We start from the raw sequence: 19,762 nt of genomic DNA, 5'->3' as shown, positions 1-19,762 counted from the left end.
CCATAAAGTGGTGAAATGTGCACTTACATCTGCAGTCCCTCACTCTGATGAATTCTTGATCTTAGCCTTGTCACCATAGGGATGAACTGTCAACTGGACAGGCACCTTCACATGGGGGGAGAGAGACAAAGCTGTAGGACAAACCCAACTGGGCTACTGTGATGAACTTCCTGGCGGACAGATCAGAATACGATTGGACGTGGTGTAGTTGTTAGTTTGCCATCTTGGCTAAGTTAGTCATAGAGTCTACAGAATGAGGAACAAGTAAAGGTTTCCCTTTCAATTAAAAGTGCGCAAAATCAAATTTTGAACATAAGAACATAAGATAGGAGCAGGAGTAGGCCATACGGCCCCTCGAGCCCGCTCCTCCATTCAATAAGATCATGGCTGATCCGATCATGGACTCAGCTCCACTTCCCCACCCGCTCCCCATAACCCCTTATCCCCTTATCGTTTAAGAAACTGTCTATTTCTGTCTTAAATTTATTCAATGTCCCAGCTTCTACAGCTCTCTGAGGCAGAATTACAACCCTCAGAAGAAATTTCTCTTCATCTCTGTTTTAAATGGGTGGCCCCTTATTCTAAGATCATGCCCTTTAGTTCTAATCTCCCCTATCAGTGGAAACATCCTCTCTGCATCCACCTTGTTTAGCCCCCTCATAATCTTATACGTTTTGATAAGATCACCTCTCATTCTTCTGAATTCCAATGAATAGAGGCCCAACCTACTCACCTTTTCCTCATAAGTCAACTCCCTCATCCCCGGAATCAACCTAGTGAACCTTCTCTGAACTGCTTCCAAAGCAAGTATACCCTTTCGTAAATATGGAAACCAAAACTGCACGCAGTATTCCAGATGTGGCCTCACCAATACCTTGTATAGCTGTAGCAAGATGTCCCTGCTTTTATACTCCATCCCCTTTGCAATAAAGGCCAAGATACCATTGGCCTTCCTGATCACTTGCTGTACCTGCATACTTCCTCCAGTTGAGTCTCTTTATTGTCTGATTTTCTTCTGGGCAGATTGCCACGACACCTCTGCCAGTGCTTCCCTTTAGTGGAGAGCTAAGACACATAAGAGACTGCTGAGATACGACCTCTCCAATTTTCCTTCCTCGTTGAGGGTAGATACATCAGCTTTTGCCTGGCATCTTCCAACTGGTGCAGCTCCAATTGCAAGGGTGCGATAGAAGCTGCACTATTCCTAGTCTATTATGATGAGTGTAATATGAAAACAGTGCTGTACGAGCCTTAGACATTGGGATACTTTAAAAGGGCTTGCTGATGTCTTGTCTAATTCTCATAGCCAGATATATTTACGGAAAATTTCCACGGGGATTCTCCCAATATCCCACTGTAAATTCAGTGTTAACTCAGGAGAAACAGCGTAAACGGCCATTTAACCCGATTCTCCAGTGGTTCTGCTGAATCAGTCAATTGGAAGAATCCCTGTAGAAACTCCAGGTGATTATTCCAATACTAAAAATTTCACAAAATATGATTACATCTGCATCAGGTTTCCACACAGTGGGAATATCTTGTTTTACAACTTTTTGTGGCAGTGTAAGTTGAAGGTTAACTTATGTAAAGTTACATTTGAGAAAATAGTACTGTGGCCATTGGCTAATTATTGCACATTATGTACACTCAGACACGTGTGGACAATGTTTAAGTGAAGTTTATTTATGTTTCAGTGTGGTAGATCATTTGATCCAAACTTCCTTTTTCTGTGGCCTAATGCCAGGATTGGACTAGTTGGTCCAAATTACTGCTCAGAGTTTCTGGAACCTGATGGAGAGATCCAAGACGAGGCAAAGCTGAAAATAATGAAAGAAACGTTAGTATCCGTGTTACTTGAGTAAAAAAAAAATTATTCTTTCATCGTGAAGGGGATGAAATTGCTGTGACTTACAGTTTACTGGAAAGCAGATGTGAATAAAAAGTAATTAAATGCTACTTGTAAATAAATTACATATAAACTCTAGTCTTGGGTTCAATCCTGGTGTATCCTGAGTTAGTTGACTCACCCAGGCCAGCTGTTGGGGTGCTGCAAGTTGTCTCAGAAGCTTTAGATTCCTAGAGAGGAGAACAATCAGCCTGATCACTATTCATAGATTCCCTTCACTGACACGGTGAGTTAGGCAAGGTACTGGAGGTTAACTGGTGAAACTGCTCTCCAGTAAACATGCAATGCAGGCAGGCTGCTCAACAGCTGAAGGCACCTTGTAGTGGCATATTCAGTCAGTATATTTGTCACTACATTTTTCAGTTGTCACGTTCTCAGATCTGCTTTATTTATTTTTTATTTTCTTGCCAATTGTGCTGCCCTCTTCTCTTCTGTAAGCATTGACCCTCTCATTGGAGTATGGTTATATGGCACCCTCTGTTACTGATCCAAATGATCATTTAGAAGTCTTGATTGTGGCTGTCAGCAAGCTATTTGAGCACAAGAACATCACGGCCAACCTTAATTCTGTTTTCGGACAATGTCCATATATGCACATCCAGCAGAAGTGACTTGACAGCAATCAGAAGTGGACATTATAACCGATTATGTGGCATATAGTGGTGTTCTCCAGGGTTCAGTACTAGAACTACTGCGCTTTTTGATCTACATTAATGACTTGGATTTGGGGTAACAAAGCACAATTTTGAAATTTGAAGATGACACGAAACTTGAAAGTAGTAAAGAGTGAGGATGGTAGTAATAGACTTCGAGGACATAGACAGGCTGGTGGAATGGGCAGACACATGGCAGCTGAAATTCAACACAGAAAATTGTGAGGTGATACATATTGGTATGCAGAATAAGGAGAGACAATAAAAGCTAAATGGTACAATTTAAAAGGGGGTGCAAAAACTGAGAAACCTGCAGGAGTTTGTGCACAAATCTTTGAATGTGTAGGACAGGTTAACAAAGCAGTTAATAAAGCATAAAGGATCCTGGGCTTTATAAATTGAGGCACACAGTACAAAAGCTAGGAAGTTATGCTAAACCTACATAAAACACTAGTTTGGCCCCAGGTGGAGTATTGTGTCTAATTCCAGGCACAACACTTTAGGAAGGACGTGGAGGCTTTGGAGAGGTTACAGAAGATGAGGGATTACAGTTACATGGATAGACTGGAGAAGTTCGGGTTGTTCTCCTTTGATCAGAGAAGGCTAAGAGGAGATTTGATAGAGATGTTTAAAATCATGAAGGGTTTAGATAAAGTAAGTAAAGAGAAACTGTTTCCGATGGCTGAAGGGTCAGTAACTAGAGGGGACAGATTTAAGGTGATTGGTAAAAGAACCAGAGGCTACATGAGGAAAACTTTTTTACACAACGAGTGGTTAGGATTTGAAATGCACTGCCTGATAGGGTGCTGGAAAGAGAATAAATAGTAGCCTTCAAAAGGGAATTAGATAACACTTGAAGAAAAATTTGCAGGGATATGGGGAAAGAGCGGGGGAAAGGGATTAACTGGATTGCTCTTCAAAAGAGCCGGTGCAGACTCGATAGACCAAATGGCCTCCTGTGCTGTACTACTCTATGATTCTATGATTATAGTGCGCTTACCACTGCCTCTGGTGATTAACTAGCTCCGTACAGATTAGGGAACAAATAGGAGGCCTAACTGGTCCATATTGCAGCTGGTCATTGGATAAACTTACTAAGTCATCAGGGGAACCTCATTTGTTATCCTAAAAGTAACATCGGGAGTTAACTGATCAATTTATATGTTAACAGCTCTGCGAATGTGTCAAACAGAATATGGCTTACTGGGTTTACACAATGTCGATGTAACTTGAAAATTTATTGGCGAATTCAATTTGTCAGCACATTTTTCGATTAAAAAGAATTGCAGACAGGTTACATGTAAGCAAGCTAGTCTTACAATTTAAATTGTAGTCAACTAAATTTAATCTGATTGATCAAAACTATATTTTAATTTCATGTAAATGGTCTTAAAGTCTGAACTACCTGGAACATGTATAGTTGCAAGGTGATAGAAAAAGGAAAATATAATCTTGTACTGCATTTATAGATTTTAGAAATAATGGGCTCAAGTTTCGATAGGAGTTGCTCCTATTTTTTTGGAGCTCTTCCTCCTGATCCTGGCCGCTTCCCAGCCTCTCCTCGGTGGTGGCATAGCGTGGCCAGTGGATTGGAGGCGGAGCCAGATCCCGGCGCTGAATACAGTGCCAGGACATCTGCACACATGTGCGCTAGAATATGTGCACATGTGCAGTAGCTCCTGGCAGCCCAAATCTGTGCGACGCTCTGCAGGCTGTGTGGGAGGGGCCCGAAGCACACCACCCCTAGCCCTGGCCGAATGGGCTCCCTCATCGGCGGCCCCACGTTCCCTAAGGTAGGATTTCTATATTTTTTATTGTTATTTATTGATTGATTTGATTGCTTATTACTTTAGTCTTGGTGATTTAGGTGCAGGGTTCCTTTTTATTTGTTAATTATTTGCTTCTTATTTTTTGTGCTTTGTTTAGTGCTTGGTGCAAATGTACTGCTTTAAATGTATTTATGCTTCTTTAATGTTGTTGTGAAGGTGCTTAGTGCTTTGCAAGGTCCCCTTCCTCCCCTATCTCTGGCTGCCTGTGCTGATTTCTTAATTCACCGCATGGTTTTTCAGAACGGACATTTACGCTGGCCTAAGTTAGTTTGGAGTAAGTTTTAGGTGGCTAAACTTGCTTAAATGGCCAAAACAGGCGTAAGTGGCTGGTAACACCCCCTTTTGCAAAAAAAAAACTGAACTTAAAAAAAAAACCTAACTAACTCACTTACACTGGAGCAACCTAAATGGGGAGAATTGCGATTTTTAAGTTACTCCAAAAAAATCGAGTTGCTCCAAAAAAAACGGAGCAACTCCTGGGGAAGCTTGGGCCCTCAGTTTGGTCCAATTTCAATAATGAGTTCGTTCAGTTTCTTTTTAGTTCAGTTTTTTTTTCAAAAGAGGGCGTTACCAGCTACTTACGCTTGTTTTAGCCATTTAAGCAAGTTTAGACAGCGAAAAGTAACTCTAAACTAACTTAGGCCAGCGTATGTATCTGCTCAGAAAAACCTTGCGGATACTTTAGAAATCAGATGCAGAATATTATTTATATTAGCAGTTGAATTTTCATGGTGCTGACTGCCTTTCTTACTGCTCTTATCAGCAGACAGTCTAGGGACAACTTTGCTAATTCGAGCAGCTTGTTCTTTTTCTAAATCGAGCAGCTTGTTCTTTTTCTAAATCATTTAAAGAAACTCTCCTCCTTTCTCCGCACCACCCCCCCCCCCCCCCCACACCAATCAAAAGTCTCCTCGCACCAACCTGTTTCTTGTAGCCCTCAGAGTGGATTGAGTTTTGAACTCGATTTATAAAAAGTCCCAAAGGGATATTGTCTTTAGGCATTAATGCTTTGAAATTTCTTGACATAGATGTGATCAATGACACAAATCAGCAGCTTCATCCCCCCAGTATCGTGTCTCGAAGAATTCCGCCGCGAACGTGCTGTATGACTCGGTGCTGATCTGGTGGCCCGGAATCGAGCCGCACCCCCCCCCAGGCTCCTCCAGCTCCTGCTCTCCTGGGCTCCCCGGCAAGCATCCCTTGGCACACACTCTGCCAACTGAATGGGAGGGGCAGCACTGGCAGCAGAGAAGCAGGCAATGGGGGTGCGAGAGGCTACATCAATGAACTGGTGTGAGCGCGGGAAGGCAGCGGCAGGCCACTTGGCCAGGAATAGGGTCGCCTGGAGCCAGGGCGCAGCTGCCGGCATTCTTTTCAGCGCAGGGCTGTAGCTCCGCCCCCCCCCCCCCCCTGCTGGTTCTGCTGCGCTGTGCCGAGTACCAAGGAGGCGTGATCAGTGTAGAGAATACCATGGTAAGGATTAGGCACGCTTTTTGTTCGAGAAAATCGGCGGTCCTCACGGAGGTGCACCCTTCTAAGGGTCGGTGGAAACTTGGGCCCAATGGTTCAGTAGATTAGATTAGATTAGATTAAAATATGCACTCTGCACTGTGTTCAAACTAATATAATAATTTCTGATTTAAATGCTTGTGTAGTTTTAAATCAAATATTTTTTTTCTCTTCAGGCTGGAGAATGAGAGCTCTGCTTTTCACTCCTCTTCCAGGATTTGGGATGACGGTGTAATACTGCCCAAGGATACTAGGATGGTAAACTCACACTTTAATCCAGTTCTGTTTGCACTCAAATCGACCACAAGTTTTTATTTCTTACGATTATTCTTTTCCAATTCTCTCCCTTCCATTTAAAAAAAGTAGGCAGACAAAAAGCAGGAAACTATAGACCAGTTAGCCTAACATCTGTAGTTGGGAAGATGTTGGAGCCCATTATTAAAGAAACAGTAGCAGGATGTTTGGAAAAACAAAATTCGGTCAGGCAGAGTCAGCATGGATTTATGAAGGGAAAGACATGTTTGACAAATTTGCTAGAATTCTTTGAGGTTGTAACAAACAGGGTGGATAGAACCATAGAAAATAGGTGCAGGAGTAGGCCATTCGGCCCTTCTAGCCTGCACCGCCATTCAATGAGTTCAAGGCTGAACATGCAACTTCAGTACCCCATTCCTGCTTTCTCGCCATACCCCTTGATCCCCCTAGTAGTAAGGACTACATCTAACTCCTTTTTGAATATATTTAGTGAATTGGCCTCAACAACTTTCTGTAGTAGAGAATTCCATAGGTTCACCATTCTGGGTGAAGAAGTTTCTCCTCATCTCGGTCCTAAATGGCTTACCCCTTATCCTTAGACTGTGACCCCTGGTTCTGGACTTCCCCAACATTGGGAACATTCTTCCTGCATCTAACCTGTCTGAACCCATCAGAATTTTAAACGTTTCTATGAGGTCCCCTCTCATTCTTCTGAACTCCAGTGAATACAAGCCCAGTTGATCCAGTCTTTCTTGATAGGTCAGTCCCACCATCCCGGGAATCAGTCTGGTGAACCTTCGTTGCACTCCCTCAATAGCAAGAATGTCCTTCCTCAGGTTAGGAGACCAAAACTGTACACAATACTCCAGGTGTGGCCTCACCAAGGCCCTGTACAACTGTAGCAACACCTCCCTGCCCCTGTACTCAAATCCCTTTGCTATGAAGGCCAACATGCCATTTGCTTTCTTAACCGCCTGCTGTACCTGCATGCCAACCTTCACTGACTGATGTACCATGACACCCAGGTCTCGTTGCACCTCCCCTTTTCCTAATCTGTCACCATTCAGATAATAGTCTGTCTCTCTGTTTTTACCACCAAAGTGGATAACCTCACATTTATCCACATTATACTTCATCTGCCATGCATTTGCCCACTCACCTAACCTATCCAAGTCGCTCTGCAGCCTCATAGTATCCTCCTCGCAGCTCACACTGCCACCTAACTTAGTGTCATCCGCAAATTTGGAGATACTACATTTAATCCTCTCGTCTAAATCATTAATGTAAACAGCTGGGGCCCCAGCACAGAACCTTGCGGTACCCCACTAGTCACCGCCTGCCATTCTGAAAAGTACCCATTTACTCCTACTCTTTGCTTCCTGTCTGACAACCAGTTCTCAATCCATGTCAGCACACTACCCCCAATCCCATATGCTTTAACTTTGCACATTAATCTCTTGTGTGGGACCTTGTCGAAAGCCTTCTGAAAGTCCAAATATACCACATCAACTGGTTCTCCCTTGTCCACTCTTTTGCAATCCGTCTTAATGTTCCCTGCAAGCTTCTTCTCGTGCTCCATTTTCCCTGCCCTAATCAAACCCTTTGTCCTCCTCTGCTGAGTTCTAAATTTCTCCCAGTCTCCGGGTTCGCTGCTATTTCTGGCCAATTTGTATGCCACTTCCTTGGCTTTAATACTATCCCTGATTTCCCTTGATAGCCATGGTTGAGCCACCTTCGCTTTTTTATTTTTACGCCAGACAGGAATGTACAATTGTTGTAGTTCATCCATGCGGTCTCTAAATGTCTGCCATTGCCCATCCACAGTCAACCCCTTAAGTATCATTCGCCAATCAATCCTAGCCAATTCACGCCTCATACCTTCAAAGTTACCCTTCTTTAAGTTCTGGACCATGGTCTCTGAATTAACTGTTTCATTCTCCATCCTAATGCAGAATTCCACCATATTATGGTCACTCTTCCCCAAGGGGCTTCGCACAACGAGTTTGCTAATTAATCCTCTCTCATTACACAACACCCAGTCTAAGATGGCCTCCCCCCCCCCCTATTTGGTTCCTCGACATATTGGTCTAGAAATCCATCCCTTATGCACTCCAGGAAATCCTCCTCCACTGTATTGCTTCCAATTTGGTTAGCCCAATCTATGTGCATATTAAAGTCACCCATTATAACTGCTGCACCCTTATTGCATGCACCCCTAATTTCCTGTTTGATGCCCTCCCCAACATCACTACTACTGTTTGGAGGCCTGTACACAACTCCCACTAATGTTTTTTGCCCTTTGGTGTTCTGCAGCTCTACCCATATAGATTCCACATCATCCAAGCTAATGTCCTTCCTAACTATTGCATTAATCTCCTCTTTAACCAGCAATGCTACCCCACCTCCTTTTCCTTTTATTCTATCCTTCCTGAATGTTGAATACCCCTGGATGTTGAGTTCCCAGCCCTGATCATCCTGGAGCCATGTCTCCGTAATCCCAATCACATCATATTTGTTAACATCTATTTGCACAGTTAATTCATCCACCTTATTACGGATACTCCTTGCATTAAGACACAAGGTCTTCAGGCTTGTTTTTTTAACACCCTTTGTCCTTTTAGAATTTTGCTGTACAGTGGCCCTTTTTGTTCTTTGTCTTGGGTTTCTCTGCCCTCCACTTTTCCTCATCTCCTTTCTGTCCTTTGCTTTTGTCTCCTTTTTGTTTCCCTCTGTCTCCCTGCATTGGTTCCCATTCCCCTGCCATATTAGTTTAACTATAAAGGGGAACCAGTGGATGTGATCTATTTGGACTTCCAGAAGGCATTTGACAAGGTGCCACATAGGAGGTTACTGCACAAGATAAAATTCACGGGGTTGGGGGTAATATATTGGCATGGATAGAGGATTGGCTAACGAACAGAAAATAGAGAGTAAGGATAAATGATTCATTCTCGGGTTGGTAATCAGTAACCAATGGGATGCCGCTTGGATCAGTGCTGGGACCCCAACTATTTACAATCTATATTGACGACTTGGAAGAAGGGAAAGTGTGTAACGTAGGCAAGTTTGCTGACGATACAAAGATGGGAGAAAAAGCAACGTGTGTCCTCATACAAAATCTGCAAAAGGACATAGACAGGCTAAGTGAGTGGGCAAAAATTTGGCAAATGGAGTATAATGTTGGAAAGTGTGAGGTCATGCACTTTGGCAGAAAAAAATCAAAGAGCAAGTTATTACTTAAATAGAGAAGGATTGCAAAGTGCTGCAGTACAGCGGGACCTGGGGTACTTGTGCATGAAACACAAAAGGATAGTGTGCAGGTACAGCAGGTGATCAGTAAAGCCAATGGAATCTTGGCCTTTATTGCAAAAGGGATGGAGTATAAAAACAGGGAAATCTTGCTATAGTTGTACAGGGTATTGGTGAGGCCACACCTGGAATACTGCGTGCAGTTTTGGATTCCATATTTACGAAAGGATATACTTGCTTTGGAGGCAGTTCAGAGAAGGTTCACAAGGTTGATTCCAGAGATGAGGGGGTTGACTTATGAGGAAAGGTTGAGTAGGTTGGGCCTCTACTCATTGGAATTCAGAAGAATGAGAGGTGATCTTATCGAAACGTATAAGATTATGAGGGGGCTTGACAAGATGGATGCAGAGAGAATGTTTCTGCTGATAGGGGAGACTAGAACTAGAGGGCATAATATTAGAATAAGGGGCCTCCCATTTAAAACTGAGATGAGGAGAAATTTCTTCTGAGGGTTGTGGATCTGTGGAATTCGCAGCCTCAGAGAGCTGAGGAAGCTGGGACATTGAATAAATTTAAGACAGAAATAGACAGATCCTTAAACAATAAGGGAATAAGGGGTTATATTATGGACAGCGGGCAGGGAAGTGGACCTGAGTCCATGATCGGATCAGCCATGATTGTATTAAATTGCGGAGCAGGCTCGAGGAGTCGTATAGCCTACTCCTGCTCCTATTTCTTATGTTCTTATTCCTGATACATTTCCATGCTCTGTGTACCTCATCGCAGGGGTAATTTATTACTTGTGGTTTTATTAGTACCAAGTAATAAAATGGGGTATAACATAACATTTAGTTCATAATTTATGATCTCAAAATCTGTTCCTGAGACTTTTTAAAAGATCACTGTCAAGATTCTTTCCTTTAGAGATCATTTCTTTCTAAACATGTCTGATTTTTTAAATTCGAATGTAACTTCATCCACGTCACAGATGTGAAAATATGCATGAGTGAATCTCTTATTGCACTCTGTTTTTTGGGTAGAAATCAGTGTGGAATTTTACAATATGTGTACTGACTCTCTTCCCCTCCCCTCTATTCTGAAGGCACTGGCGCCGAAATTCAGGGCTGCCAGAAAGCTGGCGGACCTACCTTTTTCTTTAAGTTTTTTCCGTCGGGATTGTTGAGGTGGCCTTTCCATCGATTTTTGGGACTTTGCTGTTTTTTTTAAGTTGGACCGGAAGTTGGTCATACTGGGGGCAGAAGTGAGGCAGTAAGGGAGGCTGAGGGGCGGAGGTTGGGGCGAGATCGGGACTCCGCCGCAATGGTAACGTCACAGCGCGTGTGTATCACCACACTCTCTCCCCTTAGTTAAAGGACCATTTTTTATCTTTGGCCACCAGGGAGGATTTCGGCCGGGTTGCCCGTTGACGGCCTGGCCGAACCTGTGGCCACGATTTTGCCAGCCGATCGGGAAGTCGGCCGGCAAAAATAAACACATGGAAGTCGCGGCAGTGGGCCCTCCCCTTGAAAGGCCACCATGCTGCCGGGCCACACACAGTCAGCAGAAGGTGCACCGACAGAGAAAGCTGTCGAGGGCACCGCGCGGCAGGGCAATTTTTTTTCAGGTGAATTTGGGTCGGTGTATTCTGCAGGTGAGGGATAACGGCAGTGAGCGCTTTTATGACTCGCTTGCAGCGGCTGAAAAATCCCCAACCTGAATTTGGGTCGGGGCAGCCAGTTGACCACAAAGCGGCGGCCACGGGCTTCTGCCACATGGCCGTGGCAAATGGGCAGTAAAGAATCTTACCAAGACCCTGAATTTCAGTCCCACTGAGTTATGCTTGAGTATGATTCCATGGGTACAAGCAGCCCTTCTGCACCCAAGTGTCAGATTAGATTGTGAGTGTCAACAAGCTATTAACTATGAAAGGTATCAAAGCTGAGTCTGATCCTTCTCACCTAATGCCCACATGTACATGTCCCGGCAGCAGTCACCTCAGGAGTGGGAACCGTAGCTGATTTTTTTCCCTCTTTCACTTATTCAACAGCAGTGAGGCCAATTGTAGCACTATTTGCTACCACCTCAGCTCAGATCAGCTATCTGAGCACAGAACAGAGCTTTAACTTGATTCTTACTGGACTGTATGAATGAGTATTGCCCTGGGCTGTGCCCCACCCATTAGGCATTGAGTGAGGATCCTGATTCACTCATGTTCCATAGATGCAAAGTAAATTAACATGTTTAGAAAAGAGATGTGTTCTCAGATTTTGACTTTCCTCTCCTGTGCCTTGCTACTTACGACTTTGGTCCCTCTGGTGACCTTCTCCACAACCATATTGTTTCCACCTTTGAATTCTTCATCCCCCAGATCCCAATGGGCTCCTGCTTCACTGTTCTCCTGCCCTCACTGGTATAACAGCCCTCCTCACAGCCTCAAATCTGAAAGTTGTAAGCTTAAACACTCTTGGTGATAGACTTGTCTGGCAACTGTATGGCCTGTCTTTCTCCATGGTCAAACTGCTTACTACTTTGGTGCTATTGTGGAGAGCAGAAACAATTCCAAATTCCTTTTCTCCACTGTAAATTGCTTCCTCCACAACCTTGGACTCTAAATGCAAGGAACTCAATGGATTTCTTCATGTCCAAAATAGAGGTCATTTGCAAAACTGCCCCCTAACCCTCAACTCCCAGCTAAGCCTATCCTTCCTCAACCATTGTTTTCCTGACATGGCCATTACATTAATTTGCATGCCTCGCGTAGATTCTGGAGTTGTGTGACTCCTCTGTGCTGTGGTAAACCTTGTCCTTTTCCTTCTGCACTCAGAGATGCAATGATCTGAAAACTCCATTCTGTTGACTTGTTTGTGCTGTGGTGATGTTTCAAAATCTTGGCCTTCATTTAGTTGACCATGGAATTTAGGATTTACTTTCTGAAGACCTACAGAAGGAGTAGTAAACCTTTAACTAACTGTGTTCTTCACAATTTAACAGTGTCATTGTCCATCTATTATGCATTCTATGTGATTGTTTTATATGTTTATATATTAGCCGGTTTACTTAAAATAAAAATCTGCAAATGCTGGAAATACACAGCAGGTCCATCAACATCTTGAAAAGATGGATCTGATGTAGATCCTCTGTCATAGTCCTTTTCAGATGCTATTGTGTATTCAGCATTTTCAGAACTTTGCTGTTTTATCTATAAAAATTTCTGAAATTATGTATATATTTGAAAAAATTATTGCAAAGCCTAGCTTTAATTGCAGCACACAGCCACATTTGAAAAGGGAAGTTTTATGACTAAATAACGAAATGCAGGGCTTCAAAACAAATGTATAAATGTGTTAATGATCATTGAATCTAATTGTGAGCTGTCTGTACATTACAGGTAATAGGTCAGTGTTTAAATATCATCAAACAGAAACCTTGGCTGCATTCGCAATCAGAAAGATGTGCTGTTCTGAGAATGTAAACTCAGAAATTGGCACAATCCATCAACTCGACCACTAAAGAGGAGCATCTGCTGTAAAAAGGAAAACAAAGAATGGACTGAAATATTGTTTCTGGTTAAGTATGGCAGAGCACGATCTGTGCCAAAAGGCCTACTCCAGTTAACATGTTCCTAATTAAAAATAAATGAATCATCTTGATCCTACAGGGTTCCTAATTGTTTCCTGGAAAAGATGTGCCAGGTGTGCAGCAACCACCAGAGTACTGGTGGTCCAGACGGCTCAAGATTTCAGTGCTGGGGAATTTTCCACTTTGACTACATGTTGTTTGTATCAATCACCCCCAATGTCAGGTCGAGCACAACTGCAACAAATATGCATTAGCAAGGGTCCTAATTTCAATCTCAAAAGAACAGCTGCTGCTGCACAGTGTGGCACTTCCTTGTTGCTGATCTAAATGGGGACCTTCAATCATCAGCCTGGCTGAGTTTGAACCCGAGTCCGAGGAATGAAAGGACAAGTTGGGGAAACCCAGTCCATGGGTTGCCAGTCTGAATGTCTTCAAACAATTGACAAATGTTTCTTATCTCTGTTCATTAATGTAATTATTTGTAATGATACTGCCGATATTGCTGATTCTAAAATAATGGTAAGTGATATCATCGCCCTAGTAAAGTGCCTTACCCACTATTCTAGGGCAGGTTTGAACTAACCCTGCATTTTTTCAGTGCAAAAGTGAAGAGTTATCCTGAGGTATTCACAATGAAGTTATTTTTTCAGTATGGTTCAAAGCAGTGAAGAAGGAATTCTCAATGCCAGAACCCAAACCTATTATTCCTCTAAAAGATGAGTTGCTAATGCTCAAATCAAACCAGCATGCTGTTTTCCCCCTGAAGGCACTGACTCAGAGTACCCTTACATGGATGCTGTTGCCTCACACAATTGGGCATTCTTTAAAAAAAAATCATTTTCTGATTATGGACAGTGCATTCTTAATTGCTCTGACAACAAATGCTGAGAGTTTGCTGTCATTACCCACTGCAAAATCTGGGCTTATATCCCTCATGTGAGTCACAATTGAATAGTCTGCCAACACTCATTTTTAAGTACACAAGTATAGGGCACCCAGCACATCTGGAAGAATACCCCTGCCCGAAAGGAGAAAATTGTATAGAAATGAGTGTAAACATAACTAAGTGAAACTTGTCCTAGCTCATTACTTTTATAACTATTATGTCAATCTGGACATGTTGCATAATTGCTAATTTTGTATCTTGTTTTCACTTGTGCAATATTTGTCTGATTATTTTCCTTCAGTGACAGTACATATAAAGACCTTTTAACCTCATTGAGATATGAAAGAGCACTTGTCTAAATAAATGCACACTAAGGATCATGATGAGCAGAAATTAAAGCATAATTTACTGGGTGACTGGTTCATAGTGTGTTAAAACATTTGCCATCACATCTGGGACCTGTGTTTGTATCCAGTCTAGAATGATAGGATAAAAAATCTTCTGTCTTTTGGTTGCAAGTATAAAATAAGTTTGGGAAATTTCAATTCAGCTACTGGTGAGCAGATGCCTACAGCACAAACAACATTGTGGTAATTGTCAATCTTCCTCATAGGGTAAAAGATGGTGGTTGTGGGAATTTGAGTACTGGTAGGGTAAGGTGCTCTTCTGAGGTAAAGGCTGGGGGGCAGCAGAGACAACTTTATTCTGTATCTAATTGTGCTATACCTGAACCAGGGAGTGCATATTGACATGGATGTCCAAAATGAATAATGTTCCATCTGATTAAGCACAAATTTAACTTGAGGAATGCGCCATTGTGTGGGATGAATGTTTCATTGCTTCACATGAGGGGGGCTGGCCTCTGCCAAAGATAATTTGAGCTACCAATGGGCTACTTCAGTAATTATTTGAAAGCAGTATTGGCAGAGGCCTGTGAGCAGGTCACTTGCCTAACCTTGGATTTTGCTTTTGAATGTCATGGGAGACCAAGCAATTGTAGGGGAAATAAAGACTGTTTGAAACAACTGAATCAGATACAGACAAGTCAATCAATTACATGGTAAATAGGAAAGTAAGATTTGCTGCACATAATTGATCAATGAGTCATAAATTGAGTGAGGAGCCTATTGAACATACTACTTTACATTTAGCATACACCAGTACAATTAATAAAAATCATTTGGGACCTGATTTATTGTTGAAAAGATTATGAAAGATTTGCAGACTTTTGCATGTTTTCACCTAGCCATAGGTTAAAATTTCCTTGACTTTGTGATTATGTGAAGTCAAGTTGAGGACAAGCTACTATGGACTACCTTATCTTCTCTATGCTATGTAGCAAAGTGTTCCTATCTTGTGTTGCTAACTTCTCCCCATATCCTGTAAAATCCCAAGTTACTACCCATTGATATGTAGCAGGAGATTACTAAAGGTAATCCAATCTGATGATTCAAATGACAGAGGTACCATCTTGGAGTTAAATATCATCCAAACCCCTCGATTGGATGGTACCTTGTTTCTAAATTATAATTCTATTCCCATTTATATCCTCTGGAACCAAATCACACTAAGATATAATCGTATCTCATACAAGGTTGTTTTATGACATTGTACTGGTAACTTTGAGTGAAGACCTGGAATTTCACTATATGACGGTGGGTAGCAGAAGATTACTAGCAATAAATTAATTTCATGGTTCGAATAGCATAGATACCTCTCATTTACCCTTCACCATATTAATGTTAGTTACCTGCAAATCAAGGAGTATCCCGATACCCTAGTCCAAAATTTGTTAAACGTAAATCCAAAGATAGACTGAAAACTGATTTACAGCATTGAAAATACTGAAAGCAAGCATCTTTTAAAACATTTGTATTATACAGAATTGTTTAATATTGGATTGTGCATGATAAGTTACAGTTCTTCTACTAGCATATACTCTGTAGAACCACAGCACACTACAATACACAGTACAATTTTGTTATGTCATATAGTTTTCTCTGCTCCTCCCCTGAAGGCATTGATTCCTATTCAGGAGGAACAATTACATAGCTACGAGCAGAGAGCCATTAATGGCCCAGAAATTCTGGCCTCCCAGGTCTGTCTGGAGTGTGTATTTACCCATATCTTGCCCAGCGGATGTCCTGAAAATGCTTGCACCTGATAAAAGCAGGTGCATAGCCTACCTTTACAGGCGTAAGATTTTTAAAATACACTTTATTTATAAAAATCCTGCCCACTCCATTAAATTTATTTTAAAGCATAATTAAAAAACTTAAAATTGGAATATTTTTTAATACATAAATAACTTTAATTTAAATTAATGTTAAATATGTAGTGTGTTTGGGGGCATTTCACATTCATAATAATGGGAACTCCAACTTAGACTTAATTGGCTGCCCAGAGCCATGGGACTGCAGCTCCAGCCCTGCGCACGTCATGACGTGCAGTCAGTGGAGGCCCTAGGACCGGGATCTCTCGTGGGCACAGCAGCTTCAAGTGCATGCGTATCTTTTTTCTAGAATCCAGTCGAACGCCTGTGGGAAGGAGAAACCAGGATTTCTGGGCCAATGTCTTCACCTAGAAATTGAGTAGCGACAAGCTAATCAAACATGGGTTGTGTCATATCTCTGCCCAATCATGTGCTCAGCAGACATTTTGTCACTCACTAGCTAGCAATTGGAAGCAGGAACCCTGGCTAGTTCTTTCCCCCAACCCGGCAAGACTGAGGTGAATTGTAGCACTAAAATTTAAATGTTATTTATTTGCATTTAAAGAATACAATTAACCAGATGATAAATGTTAATTTTGTTTAAATTATCCAGCACTCTTGATTAGGTTTGTTACCAGCTTTAATAAATGTAAAGATGTTCGTTCTCAAAATCTGGGAAGAATTGTGAACCTTAATTTATTTGCTGATCTTTTTCACAAGTGGAAGTCATGGCTGCGACAGATTTATTTTAATACAAGAAAAGTATCTTCTTTTGTAAGACCTCTTAAGACTGCTTGGCCTTAGGAATGATTTTCTGACAAATTACAAAATAAAATGTTCAAGATAATAGCACACACAAAAAAAGTAGGTCAGTGGAAACCTGCAGTACACCATCAGCATAAGAAGAGCCTAAGCTTGGTGATACTCATCAATTAAAACTATATACAGTATTCAAAAGTTGTTCAGCTCTTGATCAAAGCTGTATTTAGTAGAAATGTTCTGGCACACTTCTGAGTTTCTAACATCACATGCTTACTGTGCTTCTTTCATGTGCTTAACCTCCTGACCTATATGAATTCACTGTTCACATTTCTCTTAACTGTACAGGAAAAATGTTTCAACAGCCCCCTTGTATTTATTTAATACTTTTGGTGCAGAAAAACTTCCCAAGATGCCTTAAAGAGAGCGATGGATACTGAATAAAAGTAGTCAAATATGTAGGTTTTGAGAAGGTGTTTAAAAGCAGAAAGACAGGAAAGTGAGGGGTTTAGGGAGAGAGATCCACGGAGTAAGGTCAAGACAATTCAAAGCTCTGCCATCAATGTTGGGCAAAAAAGGGGTTGTGGGAAGGGGTGGATGCACAGAGGGTCAGCGAAGACGAACAAAGAACTCAGTCATGGAGTTAGGGCAGAATGAGGACATGGAGGAATTTCAGAAGAGAACGCGGATTTTGAAATCAATGTGTTGGGGGACGAGGGAGGTTGTAGGTTGATAATTGGAGCCTCAGGTAAGTGGAATTTTGGATGAGTTGAAGTTCATGAAAGGGAAAGCTCAGAAGCGTGGCGAGAAATCAAATTGGGAGGCGATTAAAGCATGGATAAGGAATTTAGCAATAGTGGGAATGAAGCTGGGGTGTAATAAGCAATATTTTCCAATGGAAGTACATTTTCTTATTGGTGCCTAGGATGTGGAGATTAATCTGTGTTGAGATGAGCAGGACACTAAGGTTGAGGACCAGCCCAGAGCAGCTCGAATGAGCAGTCTGGGGAGGGAGATGGAATTAGTGGCAAAGGTACCGAGCTTTTGGTGAGAGCAGAATATAATGGCTTCAGTCTTCCCAATGATTCATTTGGGCAAATTCCATCTCAACATTTTAATATCAAACAAACAGGTGCTATGACAGTGCAGAGGAGGATTTAGAATGGAAGGAAGTGTGAAGTAGAGCTCCCGTGAGGCAATTCCGGGAATGGGGAAATTTCTGAAAAGGGTCGCTGCGGCAGGAAAACAGACGGAGCAGTCCCCTGAAGAAAGGCAATTTAAAAAATTGCAGCCGTGGGCCTTATAGCAAGGGAAAATATCGGCCCCCAAAACTGTACACAATACTCCAGGTGTGGTCTCACCAGGGCCCTATATAATTGCAGTAAGACGTCTTTACTCATACTCAAAGCCTGTTGTAATAAAGGCCAACATACCATTTGCTTTCTTAATTCCTTGCTATACCCACATGTTAACTTTCAATGATTTGTGTACAAGGACACCCAGGCCCCTCTGAACACTAACATTTCCCAATCTCTCACCATTTCAAAAATATTCTGCTTTTCTATTTCCTACCAACGTGGATAACTTCACATTTCTCCACATTATATTCCATTTGCCATGTTCTTGCCCACTCATTTAGCCTGTCTATATTCCCTTGAAGCCTCTTTGCATCCTCCTCACAACTTATATTTCCACCTAGCTTTGTATCATCAGCAAACTTGGATATATTACATTTGATGCCCTCATCCAAATCATTGATATAGATTGTGAATAGCTGGGGCCCAAGCACCAATCCTTACAGCATCCCACTAGTTAGACTGCCAACCCGAAAATGACCCGTTTATTCCTACTCTGTTTTCTGTCCGTTAACCAATTCTCAATCCATGCTAGTATATTATCCCCAATCCCATGAGCCCTAATTTTGTTCAATAATCTCGAGTGGCACTTTATCGAATGCTTTCTGAAAATCCACTACATCCACTGGTTCCCCCTTATCTATTCTGCTAGTTACAACCTCAAAAAATGAACAGATTTGTCAAACATGATTTCTCTTTCATAAATCCATGTTGACTGCCCATGTTATTTTCCAAGTGCTTAATAGATTCTAGCATTTTCCCTACTACTGATGTCAGGCTAACTGGTCTGTAGTTCCCCGTTTTCTCTCTCCCTCCTTTCTTAAATAGCGGAGCTACATTAACTACCTTCCAATCTGTGAGACCTGTTCTAGAATCTAAGGAATTTTGGAAGATGACAACCTATGCATCCGCTATCTCTATAGCCACCTTTCAAAACCCTAGGCTGTAGGCCATCAGGTCCAGGGATTTATCGGCTTTCAGTCCCATTAATTTCTCCAGTTCTATTTTTTTACTAATACTAATTTCTCACAGTTCCTCATTCTTGCTAGGCCCTTGGTACTCCACTATTTCCGGGAGGTTTTTCGTGTCTTCTTCCATGAAGACAGACACAAAGTATTTAATTTCTCTGCCGTCTCCATATTCCCCATTATAATTTCTGTCCCCGCTTTTGCTAATTTTTTTTTTTTAAACATAACTATAGAAGCTTTTTCAGGCTGTTTTTATGTCTCTTGCTAGTTTACTCTCATATTCTATTTTCCCTTTCTTTATCAATTTCTTGGTCCGCCTTTGCTGAATTCTAACATGTTCCTAGTCCTCAGGTTGGGGATAGGCAGTAGTTGCAGAGAACGGAAGGGTTGAGCATGCACTTGAGAATTGGGTGATAATGGTAGTTTGGAAGGAGAGGAGAAACTAAGCAGGGAATTGTTTCCAATGTCAGTGAGCATAAGGGCAAGGAAAGGTAACCGTGTTCAGGAAGGCAGTGTGGAAGGGATCAAGGGAGCAGGAGGTGGTTCTCGTGGAAGAGTTGTGCTTGAAGATGGTAGTGGAGATGATGGGAAAGAAAGCACAG

At 42.0% G+C, this 19,762-nt stretch overlaps 1 protein-coding gene across 1 annotated transcript in view; it reads left to right on the top strand.

The window, feature by feature from the left end:
- The window catches only part of LOC139268604 (biotin-dependent 3-methylcrotonyl-coenzyme A carboxylase beta1 subunit), a 91,030-nt gene extending 74,269 nt beyond the window's left edge, over positions 1-16,761 (top strand). Inside the window, exons 11-13 of the mRNA XM_070886990.1 lie at positions 1,695-1,837; positions 6,074-6,155; positions 12,790-16,761. Coding sequence (XP_070743091.1) covers positions 1,695-1,837; positions 6,074-6,155; positions 12,790-12,873 — 309 coding nt within the window. The 3' untranslated portion in view covers positions 12,874-16,761. The remainder of the gene's footprint in view (positions 1-1,694; positions 1,838-6,073; positions 6,156-12,789) is intronic.
- Positions 16,762-19,762: the final 3,001 nt, after the last annotated feature.

This window comes from Pristiophorus japonicus, chromosome 8, assembly GCF_044704955.1.
Source record: "Pristiophorus japonicus isolate sPriJap1 chromosome 8, sPriJap1.hap1, whole genome shotgun sequence".
Lineage (NCBI taxonomy): Eukaryota > Metazoa > Chordata > Chondrichthyes > Pristiophoridae > Pristiophorus > Pristiophorus japonicus.
This window is presented reverse-complemented; position numbering and strand designations above follow the sequence as displayed.